Here is a 13111-nt window from a genome sequence, read left to right on the forward strand (position 1 = left end):
GCGCTACGCTGAGGGGATTCCCCAGAGTGTCGTTACTGACGCAGTGTCTCGTTCCCTTTCTCAGGGAACAGAGGTTACAGTCGTAACCCGAGACATTTTCTATAGGACTACACCACTTGTCACACTGATTGCTTTCTCCATAGTGAACTGTAATGGACAGAGTGTGAGTTTCCTTGAAAGGGAAACACATTTTAGTCACATTTTATGTGATGGCCATTTTTCATCCTTTCTCTAACTCTTTTTTTTTTCCACTTTAAGACTTAAATGCCTCTTTGTTATTATTGGCTAGTCTCTTTGCATGTGACATGAGAATTGACAGTTACAGGTTGTATGTTTGCAAATGTGTCCAATAGACTTACTTTATTGGACCTGTAAGTTCTATTTATTATTTTTAACACTAATTTAAATTTTATTTGTTCTTTAATTATTTTCTTAATTTAAAATTCTTCTCTAACTCTCTGTCTCTCTTCCAGGTGTGTGGCCCTCGTCTGAAGCATAAATGTGAGGGGTTTAACTATCTTAATGGTCAGTGTGTGACGATCAGTCCACAGTTTACTGCTGCTGACACACTGAAGCCAGCTTTCCAGGGTATTGCAACACTTTACTGATAATGCAACCTTATAACATTCACAATATTAATGTTTTAATGCTGTGTTCTAGTAATATTATACATAACATTGTCTTTATACCTAATTAAAATCAAATTATTATTTATCCATTAAGCAACAAATATATATATGATTATATTATATAAATCTTATGTTATTATATTATATAATATTATTATAAATTTTTTAAAATTTATTAAAATATGTATTTTTATCCAATGTCATGTAATTTGTGTTTTATATCCTTGACATAGTTTGCATTTGTCATTTATTAACATACACAGACAAAAGCTGTGTCCCAACTATATTATCTATTATGAATATATGCAGGATTACAATAATTAGATGCCAAATCATAGTATGTTGCAAATATTATATGATTTTCTGGTAGATTACACATTATGCATTACCACTTACACTGCTGCAATGCAGTTTTATGTCAGATTTATTTATTTTTTTCTGTGTATTTTAGAGTGTCATGTTATTCCCCCTCTGGATGCAGTTATTCTGTTTGATGACTCTGGCAGTATCACCTCAGAAAATTTTGAAACAATGATCAGATTTATCAAGAACTTAACTGCAATGTTTTTGGATACACGAGCACAGGTGTGTATGTGCACATGGCAGTTTTTCTCTGTAGCCATATAAAAACTTGACAAGTGTATGATGCCTAATAGTGATGTAAAATCTGTTCAGATTTTAAATGTCATGTAGTTTGAAAAAAAAAAAAAATAGTAATAATATTTTTGTAGCATTCAATTTTTTATTGTTATTGTTTATGTGTCTTAGGTGGCAGTTGCCAAATTCTCCACAAGGGTGTCGGCTGTCTTTCACTTTGAGAACTTTGCAGTGAATAGAGACCCCGACCAACTAATGAAAGATGTGACCCAGGCACAGGGACATACATACACACCTTCTGCAATACGTTTTGTGCTGTGAGTGCAACAGTAATTGTATTCATGTTTATTAGTTTGATGGCTTGCAATGTCCTAACTCCAGTATTGCAATATAATTTGTTGTTCAATGCAGAATAATTCTTAGCTGCTATGATATGAATGTCAGTCTAACACCAGAGTTGCAGTTTATTTCTTTATATTGTTCTTTTATTCCCCCTCAGAGAAGAGATGTTTTCCGAGAAGGTGGGCATGCGAAGCAACTCTCAGAAGTTATTGCTGGTGATCACTGATGGAAAATCAAATGACCCCAAAGAAGAATTTAAGAATGTCATCCCTAAAGCCAATGAACGAGGCATTACACGATTTGCTATTGGGGTAAACACAAATAATTAAATAAAACTGAAATAATATTACATCTTAAATACAGCTGAAACTCTATTGTGCTTTCAAACATTTGGAGGTCAAGTGTGATATAAGGAAATCTGAACAGAATCGCTGTTCTATGGCTGCTTACTGAGTCAGCTCGTGATTCATTGAAAGAGCCATATAACATCAACTTTGCAATGGATATTAATATCAAAAATATAGTAAAACCACTATTTATTAGCGAGGTAAAAAGGTCAGCTTAAGACATTAACTTGTAAGCACAAAACACAAGATACTTCTCTTTTCAATATAAATAAGACTTTATTGGATAAATCTAAGACATATAAACTAATCTAACACATAAACACATTGTAAACATTGTAAAAGAAAAGAAACTAAAGAAAAAAGACAGAAATGTGACGACCTCCTCATGGTTTTTAGAGAAGCAGCTGGCATGCAAGCCAGGGAGCGCTCAAAGAACGCAAAAAGCAGCGGCAAAAGTGATGGCAAAAATCAATAGCTAAGGGCAAAATTTGATTCCAACAGTTTGCATAAAGAGAGAAAGTGAGGAAAGAATGAGCTTAGAAGAATGAAAATATTAAAGATGTGAGGTTTTGAGACGGGCACAGAGGTCTAGGACACGGTTTAGCGGCAAAACGTAATATAGAACGTGAAACTCTCAATGGAAAAGAAACTAAAGGAAAGACAAAAGTGCGATGACCCTCCTCATGGTTTTTAGAGGAGTAGCTGGCATGCAAATCAGGGAGCACTCAAAGAACGCAAAAGTGATGGCAAAAAGCAATAGCTAAGAGCAAATTTTGATGGTGTCTTCAGTTTTTAAACTGGGCTGTTGGACACATCTCAAATGGTGTCTTGACCAATTAGACATTGTCTCGGCTCGGGATGTTGTTATGTTTCTCCTCCCAATACATAAATTAACATGTTATCTTATCATTCACATGGTCCGAATTTTCCCGCTCTTGCAGAGTATAATTTGGACGTGATTTCTATAACATGAATATAATTCATTTTACCAAGAATTGATTGATAGAAAGTTAGTTTAAAGCATGAATATTCAAACACAAACATAGTAAAAACGATTATGAACCTAATAATTATTAAACAGTTATTCAAAATGGCATACACAATGAGTAATCAGAACATGATAGTCAGATGTGTGGGTTACATACATGATATGGAGCTATGCAATAGAATGATATTCGTTTAGAGGCGATATTCGTTTTAAGCATAATTTTGGTGCATCTACATGTAAAAGACTCTGTGTCGTTCTGTGAATGTGAGGACATGTTCTGTGTGGAACAAAAAGGTCAAAAGGGCTTAGAATCTCGGTCTGGTCTTTATCTCATAGGTGGGGGAAGTTAATCTGAGGAAGTCTTTAGCTCATGATTTCCATCATGCATTTACATGTGAGGGTCATGCTGTGCATCTCTTTGACCATTAATCTTGGTTACTTGCCCCAAATTTGACAATCACCTTCTTGAGGTGGAATTATCAATAAGTGTTCTTTTGTTCTAATGCTGCATGCTGTTCAAACTGTGAAAGTGTTGGTTGGTTAGACTCACTTCAGGCTGGCTGGTACTGTGATCTGATTTATGATCATCCATGTTGTCTTGGGCCTTTTTGTGGAATTCAGCTCCCTGTGTTTCAACAAGGTTCTGATCGAATCTTAAATTGGCTGATTCACTCTGAAACACTACAGAGAAGAGACCAGAGATGTGTTAAAGAATTAGAAAACCACTTCTGGCAATTTTCTATGATGAGAAGTTGTGATATTACCAGTAAATTATCACTATTATTCTATGTCCAAACAAAGAATAAGATTACCTCTATGAACACTCATACGGTCTGGAAGTGCTGTTTTTGTGTTCCATTACAATGCTTACAAAAATACTATTATAAATTAATTTTAGAGAAATACTTTACTTTTAATACGATGAATGACAACCATCTGTGTTCTGTCAGTGGTTTACATCATGGGAGTTTAGCATTATGTGAAAAAACAAACAAGAAAACATAATGCCTTCAACTTTGCAATCATTGTTTTTGTCTAGCATCATATAGTGAAATTGGATGAGCTCAGTTCTGTTTTATGGCAATTATTTTTCATGAACTGTAACGTGTGCAAATGATTGTAATTATGATTAGAGGACTACTAGAGAGACTATAATTAGAGAATACAATTGATGCACACTTCTTTTCATGTGGATGGATAAACAAAATGGCAGAGATCTTTAAATGTCATTTGCAATTATTGACATCACACACTTTACAGGTATTTTGGTGCTGACGTATGAAGAGTATCTTAAAAGTAAGATTGAGGCCCTGTTTACAACTGGCATTACAGGTGTAAACAGGGTGTAAAATATTTTGAGCTTGTCCACTTTCGACCACATACAGAAGGGGTCAAAAACACATTTGATCAGATTGCTTTCATGGTGTAGATGCGCAAGTGGTCGAATGCATTTGAACAGCTGCTAAAGACCGCCTACTGACCAAATATTGACAGTTCAAAATCAATAGTAGCAGCCAATTTTTCGCAATGAACATTGAATGTTTGCCTTTGCATACGAAAATGTTCAAGCCACTAATGATCATTAAACGTACTGAGCACAATGTTTTTCCACCACTCCTGACTTTCTAATGTGAATCCACACTGTTCAGTGGGGTCTTGAGGCTACCATTGCTGAAACAAAAGCAGCTGCTCTCCACATTTTTCTCTTGTCTAATTTTGCGAATGTGTGAAATTTGTCTGAGCTTAATATTAATATTGGTGCACGATAACTTCAGCCCTCTTGCATGTGTTTTAACGCTGACAGAGGGATCTACCCATTCACCCTCCTCTTGACATAATTAGCACCACGGGGTAATCTGGTCAGAAGTGGTCAAAAGTGAACAAAAGAGATGGATTAAAATGCCAGGTGTAAACGGGTATGTGTCTCCATTGTCCACTTGTGATCCGATCAACCAAAACGCATTTCAATACCAAGTGTAAACAGAGCACGAAAGCTTGTGTGAACAGCTGATACAGCTGTGTATTTACAGAAAAAGTAAGTCCAGTACACTCTTAAAAATAAAGGTGCTTTAAAAGGTTCTTCACAATGATGCCATAGAAGAACCATTTATTTGTTCCGCAAAGAACCATTCAGACAAAGGTTCTTTAAAGACTCATCCCTTTCTTACCTTTTTATAAACTGTTAAACAAAAAGGTTCTTCAGATGTTAAAGGTTCTTTATGGAACTATTTAGACAAAAAATGTTCTTCTATGGCATCATGAAGTACCTTTATTTTTAAGAGTGTAGTTTTCCAGTTATTTTTCCGGCTTTATTGTCTGAAAGTGGATTGTGTTTTTAACCTGTAACATTCCTTTGAATAGATTTCATAAAAAGATTTAATGCAACATCATTCTATTCCCCAAGTGTTTGTGTTTTTAATAAGTGAATTTTTTTTTTTTTTTTTTTTTTTTTTTTTGTAAGATTGGTAAGGAATACTCTCATCCTGAGCTGGAGCTGATTGCATCTTCCCCTCAGTTTGTGTTTGAGACAGAGAGTTTCAGTGCTCTCACCTTGATACTAAACCAACTAAGAGAAAAAATATTCTCCATTGAAGGTACTGGGCAGTAGTAGAGATCTATAATATATAAACAATCTATAATATCTAAATAAAAATCTCACTGAAGGAAATCCTGCATGCTCTTTCTATCTGTTGCTGTAGGAACTGATACAGGGAACTTCAGCTCTCTTCAGATGGAATTATCACAGGGGGGTTTTAGTGTGTCACTTTCTGAGGTAAGCAACATTTTCCTATATTATTAAAATGCTGTTTTTTTTTTTTTTTTTTTTTTTTTTTTTTTTTTTTTTTTACATTTTCATTTTTATTGTATTATTATTTGTTTTTCACAATTTTCATCAACTATTACATTTTCAAAACTCTTTGTACTAATATCGCAACAGATAAACAAAAGTGCACTTTTTTCAAACATTTCAGCATATTTTCAAAACACAGTCATAATGTAATGAAGGAGGCGTGATGGCAACGGTCATTACCATGGTAAAGACTGCACATTACTATAACTCACCTTTCATCTGAAAAGTTTAGTTACAGTATAGATTCAGTTATATGTCATACTGCATTGACAGTAAACTGTTCCAGCAGATGGCCTTATGGCCATGTTATACCTTCATCATACCTTTTGATACAGTAACACTGTATAAATACTTTTACAAACATTATGGATTTTATGTGATTTATGCAAGCTAGGTAATGTAAGTGTGTTTTCTAACATGACAATTATTGCCTGTATTACAGTTTTTTTTATTCACTTTGGAACTGTTTTCACAAGTAAGGTATATATTTTCAAAAATATTTGACTCTACAAAAATACAAACTGATCACACTTGTAACACCACTAGTCCTTTTTATCCACTCAATTATTGTTTCAAAACATAAGAATACTGTAATATATATTGAGAACATTTGATTTAATCACTGAAACATTGTGATCTTCTTTCAGTTTAGTATTTTTAACAGTTAATTCAAGAGCAAACAATGCGAGACACGTTTCAAATCACCTTTGTTACTGAAATAATTGCAGTCATAAAGGCAATAATTGTCATGTTAGAAAATACACTTACATTACCTAGCTTGTGTAACTCACATAAAATCCATAATGTTTGTAATCTACAAGTATTTATACAGTGTGTTATTTATTTATACAGTGTTATTACTTATTAGTATTAATACAGTGTTACTGTATCAAAATGTATGATGTAGGTATGCCATGGCCATAAGGTTTTGTATTAGAGTTGACTGACAATGAAGTAAATGTCCTCACTGTGTCATATAACTGAATCTATACTGCAACTGAATTTGTCAGATGATAGGTGAGTTATAGTAATGTGCAGTCTTTACTATGGTAATGCCTCTATATACAGTATCACATGGCATAATGTAAAGTAAAATGCTGTCTTTGATGCCGTTTGTCTCCCTTCTTCTGATACATCAATCATAGTTCAGTTTCTTTCACTTGTATCATGCTGTGTGTTCACAAATAGCAAAACAAACAATTTTACAAGTGAGGAAGTCCTCAAAGGGAGGTTTTTGGTGATTTCAGGGTCAGGTTTTTCTCACTTCTGGGTACCAGTGTGTCCCCAAAATATGGTTAAGTAGGTACACACACACAGAGAGGTTTGTTTTTGTGGATTGTGGGGATATTCCATAAGCATAATGGTTTTTATACTGTAAAAACCATATATTTTTTTATCGCCCTACACCTAAACCTAGTCTTCACATTTTTACTTTCTCAAAAAAAAAAAAAAAAAATCATTCTGTATGATTTATAAGCCTTTTGAAAAAATGGGGACATGGGGTAATGTCCTCATAAGTCACCCTATCCTTGTAATACCCATGTCATCCCATGTCCTGATGCGGTCATGGCCAAAAATATCAGCACCCTTGCATTTCTGTCAGAAAATGCAACACTTCGCTCAGAAAATTGTTCCAATTGCAAATGTTTTGGTATTTACATGCTTATTGTTTTTGTTTGCACTGCAACAACAACAACAACAAAAAAAAGAGAAGAAAAGTCAAACTTGATAAAATTTCACACAGAACTCAAAAATGGACTGGACAAAATGATTGGCAAGTAACAGGTGTGGGCAATATAGTAAGCAAACTTGTGACCAGTTAAAATGGAGAAAAGTTGACTCAACTTTTGTGTTGTGTGTCACACCGAGCATAGAGAAAAGAAGTGTAAAGAGTTGTCTGTGGATTTGAAAAAAAAATGTGGAAAAACATGGACAATCTCAAGGCTACAAGTCCATCTCCAGAGATCTTAAAGGAAAAGTCCACTTCCATAACAACAATTTACATATAATATACTCACCCCCTTGTCATCCAAGATGTTCATGTCTTTCTTTCTTCAGTCGTAAAGAAATTATGTTTTTTGAGGAAAACATGTTAGGATTTTTCTAATATAATGGATTGATTTGGTGCCCCGAGTTTCAACTTCCAAAATGCAGTTTAAATGCAGCTTCAAACGATCCCAAATGCGGTTGTAAATGATCCCAGCCGAGGAAGAAGGATCTTATCTAGCAAAACAATCGGTTATTTTCATTAAAATATTACAATTTATATACTTTTTAATGTCAAACGTTCGTTTTGTCTTGCTCTTCCCAAACTTTTCTGGTTCATGACAGTTAGGGTATGTCGAAAAACTCCCATCTCATGTTCTCCCTCCACTTTAAAATCGTCCTATATTGCTGTTTTACCTTTTTTGTTAAGGGTGTTTGATCTTCTTTGCATGCTCACTTTGCAAAGACTGGGTCGGAACTTCTGCAGCGATGTAGGATGATTTTGAAATGATTTTTGAAGTTGAGGGTGAAAATACGTTTTTTCGACATAAAAAAGAACATAAAAATCTGTCTTGAGCCAGAATACACAGAGTTCAGGGAGAGCAAGACAAGCCAAGTATTTGAGATTAAAAGTATTTAAATTATATTTTTTTAATGAAAAATAACCAATCATTTAGCTAGATAAGGCCCTTCTTCCTCGGCTGGGATCGTTTACAACCGCATTTGGGATCGTTCAAAGCAGCATTTAAACTGCATTTTAGATGTTCAAACTCGGGGCACCATATCAGTCCATTATATGGAGGAAAATCCTGAAATGTTTTACTCAAAAAACATGATTTCTTACGACTGAAGAAACAAAAACATGAACATCTTGGATGACAAGGAAGTGAGTACATTATCTGTAAATTGTTGTTCTGGAAGTGGACTTCTCCTTTAATGCTCCTGTGTCCACTGTGCGCAATATCATCAAGAGGTTTACAGCCCATGGCCCTGGACGTGGACGGAAGAGTAAAATTAATTAAAAAATTACAACGAAGGATTGTTTGAAAAGCAGATGAACCCCGATTAACCTCCAAACAAATTCAAGCTGATCTGTAGACAAAGGGTATAACAGTGGCAGTTCACACTATCCGTCGCCATCTGAATGAAAAGGGACGCTATGGTAGGAGACCCAGGAGGACACCACTGCATTAAAAACCAAGACTAGAGTTTGCCAAAACCTATGTGACAAAACCACAATCCTTGTTCTGCCTCTGTAAGAGATCTCAAGACAGCAGTTGGGAGAAGGCATTCTTCAAATCTGAATGACCTGGAGCAGTTTGCAAAAAAAGAGTGGTCCAAAATTCCAGTAGAGAGGTGTAAGAAACTCATTCGTGGTTACAGGAAGCGACTGATTTCAGTTATTTTTTCCAAGGGGGGGTGCTACCAAATATTAAGTTAAGGGTGTCAAAAACTTTGTCTTATTATTTATCACACGTCTGGTTTATTATTTGTCATTATGGTGTCATTCCATAAGAGCAGTGGGTTTTATATTGTACAAACTGTATATTCTATCCCCCTACACTAACCCTACTCCTAGACCCCCCTTTCAAAAATTATGTTTTGTTTTGTTTTTTTTTCTCAGAGAAGAAAGATAGCCTTCCAGGTTCAGGTTTACCTGAACGACTCACACACACACACACACACACACACGTACACAATAGTGGTTATTATAATCTAAATAAATCACTTATCGGGCAAAAAAATAATTAATACCTTCCACTCTTCTTTTGCTGTTCTTTTGAACTTTCCACTGATTATGGTGACCACAGAGATTCTTTACTCTTCTCGTATACAGACTCTGTGCCATCTGTGCAATTTGTGCTGGCTTGTATTTTGTACATTCATATATTTAGAAACAAGAGTGAACAATTTTGAATTATTGTGTGCATGAGACCTGCAAGCAGTGATTTATTTGACAAACCCAGCCTATCCCAACCCTTTGTTATGCCCAGTCTGTGCCCTTCACATTTATATTGAACATACTCAGTTTTAGATGTTCTGAACAGCTCTTTGTCTGTTTCGGAGGACAGCAGAAGGGGAACACTATCTCCAAACAAAGGATCTCCCACTGGACTTTGGATGTGATCCAAAGGACCTCTGCCTTTATGGCGGCTCTCCAGTTGAAAGAGCAGGTCTAGGTCTTGGACGTTGGAAGGTTACGAGGAGGAGAGGTGCATTTATTGTAACACGTTGGCTTGTTAGTATCTGCGCCCTTGTACAATCGTGATGGAGTCCAACAGTTGTGGCATTTAGGTATAGGGATCCCTAGTGTCATACAGTCGACACAACATCTGAGTGAATGACAGTAAGGGATTGTCTCGGTTATGTATGGTAACCCTCGTTCCCTGATGGAGGAGATGTTGTGTTCTTTATGCCACAACTCCTTCAGACTGCCTCTGAAAGGGTTGAGACGCTTCTCGACTCCTCAGAACATAACAAGTGAGCAGATGCCATGCTCACTGTCTTGAGCATTGTTGCCGGCTCTCGCACCTGGTCAGACGTCGGTTGAGGCTCAGGTTCTGGGCAATCCTCAGCACTGTCGCTCTTTTTTGCAATGGCTAGTTGGTCCCTGCGGGCTCTGGCTGATGCTCTGCACAGTGGGGTGATGGTAGGCTGGGCTCTGGTTCTGGAGTGGGGCTGGTGTCGTCATCCGCTAGTCTGATGGTTATGAACGATCCACATGACACCAGCACTCACTCGACATTGTCCATGAAGCTCCTTCGAAGGGCCCTTCCCGGACAACTGTGCATGTTAGTGGTGTTAAGTCCAGTGTACAGGAGCATGCTTAGGCAGTTGTCCGGGAAGGTGGTCCAATGTGAGAGATCAAGGAATTCTTCCAAATGCTCCTCGAAGGAGTGGTTCCCCTGCTCCAGGCAAAGAAGGGTGACGGTGGTGAAGTGATTCATGTAAAAAAAAAAAAAAAAACTGACAGAAACCAGAAAATAAATGGAGGCAAATTCACATTTTTTTTTTGTTGGCCGGGTCTTTCCTGTCCTGTCAGACAAAATACCGTGCTAAAGTGCACTCTTCAGTTGTGCTGTATATCATTTTACCAAAGTGCAAAAGAAACTGAACATGCAACCTGTGAAATAAAAGTGAAGTACCAATAAATCACATAACTGGTACTTCATGTGTTAGCTTTGAAGGATTTGCATGAAGGTATGATAGTCACTCTATTTATGAGCAGTTTCCATTTTTTATTAACAGTTAATTTTAGTATTGTGTATTCACCATGGTAACTGTTGTTCCCTTTCTGTCGCTCACTCCGACGTTGTGTCGTGTACGACACTAGCGGTCGCTCTTGGGAGCCCAAACACCTCTTACATCATGAGAAAAGGCCAATGAAATTGGGTGTACAGAATTTGCATAGCTGGCCACGCCCCGGACATTCAGGTATAAATAGGCCAGTGTGGCATCTGCTCACTTGTTCTGCAAGAATGGCTAAGGCCCCGCAGCAAGCCGGACCTGCAGCCAGACCCATCCAACGGTCCAGTTCTCGCAGGAAGGTGGCACCACTAGCTCGTCAACAGGCTACAAGGTCATGCCACTCTGTCTGATGCACATGAGACCGCTGCAGCACTGGCTTCATACCCGGGTCCCAAGATGGGCATGGCGTACACATCCTGTGAACATCACACCTCTGTGGTGCAGACCATTCAGTCCCTGAGAAAACATTTAATTTCTACAGGCGGGGGTTCCCTTAGAACAAGTGTCCAGACGCATCGTTATCATGACAGATGCATTCAAGATGGGCTTGGGTGCCGTATGCCATGGGCATGCAGGGGTCTGGAAGGGCCCTCGGCTGCATTGGCATATCAATTGGCTGGAGTTGCTGACAACTCTTTTGGCCTTGAGGTGGTTTCGGCCTAAGATTCAAAGGCAAACATGTGTTGGTCCGAACAGACAACACAGTAACTGTAGCGTACATCATCCACCTCCTTTCGCATGTTGCAATTGCCCGCCATCTCTTACTCTGGAGTCAGCACAGACTCAAGTCTCTGTGTGCTACTCTCATCATGTGGCTGATTCCCTCTCATGACAAGTTTCGTTCCAGGGCGAGTGGAGGCTCCACCCTCAGACAGTCCAGTTGATTTGGAGTCGATGCCGCCAGGCACAGGTAGATCTGTTTGCCTCACTGGAATCCACTCACTGCCACTCGAGGCCCCCCTCGGTAAAGATGCACTGGTACACAGCTGGCTGTCTGTGAAGCAGGCAAGGGTCGGTGAACGGCGAACATAATCCAGGGAGAAAGGCAAAAGGGTAATCCGATAAACAAGCAAGATATCCACAAGGCAGGTGGTGAGACAGACGGGTGATGGGAAACGTAGTCCGGGGTGTAATGCAACAGTCTGTGTAGTGTGAAATGTTAATGAAATGCACAGCGACCTCTGGTGGCAGGCAGACCAGACAGGAATCATAACAATATTATATACAAATAAAAATATTTTGTACATAAACATATTTCTCTTAAATATATACGTTAATCTGTGTGTATTACACGCAGTACACACACATATATTAGGCAAACTCAAACTTTTATTTTGTATGAGATTAATCACAATTAATCGTTTGACAGCCCTAATTTACATTTACAAAATTTACTTATGAAAAATTGAGAATAACAATAGAAAGCTCAAAAAAAAAAAAAAATGAATAAATTCCTAAAGCAATAATTACAACAACAACAACAACAACAACAACAACAAAAACAAAACAAACAACACTCACACATCATCAGCATGTCTAGTATAATGAGGTACTGTACGTGTAGTATTGGAGTCCCAGCTGCTCCAGGAGGCATTTCTGTGTGGAGTTCTCTGTGCTTCTCACACAATCCAAATACATACAGGACAGGTGAACTGGAGACTGTGAGTGTGAATATGAATGTGTGCATGTTTATCATCCCTGTGATGGACTGGCCAAAAAGAGGACATATGGCCTGGCTTTCAGATGAAATTGCAGTTAGCTGTGTTTGGAATTATTATGATTCAATTTCATAGCAAATAAGACTTTATACTGTATGTGCTTTTCTCAGTTAGCATTTAGCAGTGTGTTAGCATTTTAAAAATGTGCTGAAAATGCGTATAGTGTTTTGCAGGTTGTGGACTATAAATGACAAAAGTGTTCATGAATTTTGAGAAATGTGGTCACTGAATGCATTTTATCCGAAAGCAATAAAAGTTTTAAAAATGTGGCTTCAGTATTGAACAATGCTTGTTATCAATTGAAAACAAACAAACAAACAAAAAAAAAAAAAAATGTAAGCGTGAAAAGCAACCACCCAATAAGCATTACAATAATCTAACCTAGAGATCATGAACGCATGAAT

At 37.4% G+C, this 13111-nt stretch overlaps 1 protein-coding gene across 1 annotated transcript in view; it reads left to right on the plus strand.

The window, feature by feature from the left end:
* Positions 1 to 13111, plus strand: part of LOC127164698 (integrin alpha-M) — a 75522-nt gene that overhangs the window by 23751 nt on the left and 38660 nt on the right. The window contains exons 5-10 of the mRNA XM_051108723.1: positions 474 to 588; positions 1081 to 1214; positions 1398 to 1543; positions 1726 to 1879; positions 5365 to 5497; positions 5603 to 5676. Coding sequence (XP_050964680.1) covers positions 474 to 588; positions 1081 to 1214; positions 1398 to 1543; positions 1726 to 1879; positions 5365 to 5497; positions 5603 to 5676 — 756 coding nt within the window. The remainder of the gene's footprint in view (positions 1 to 473; positions 589 to 1080; positions 1215 to 1397; positions 1544 to 1725; positions 1880 to 5364; positions 5498 to 5602; positions 5677 to 13111) is intronic.

The sequence above is a fragment of the Labeo rohita genome, chromosome 5 (assembly GCF_022985175.1).
Source record: "Labeo rohita strain BAU-BD-2019 chromosome 5, IGBB_LRoh.1.0, whole genome shotgun sequence".
Classification (NCBI taxonomy): domain Eukaryota; kingdom Metazoa; phylum Chordata; class Actinopteri; order Cypriniformes; family Cyprinidae; genus Labeo; species Labeo rohita.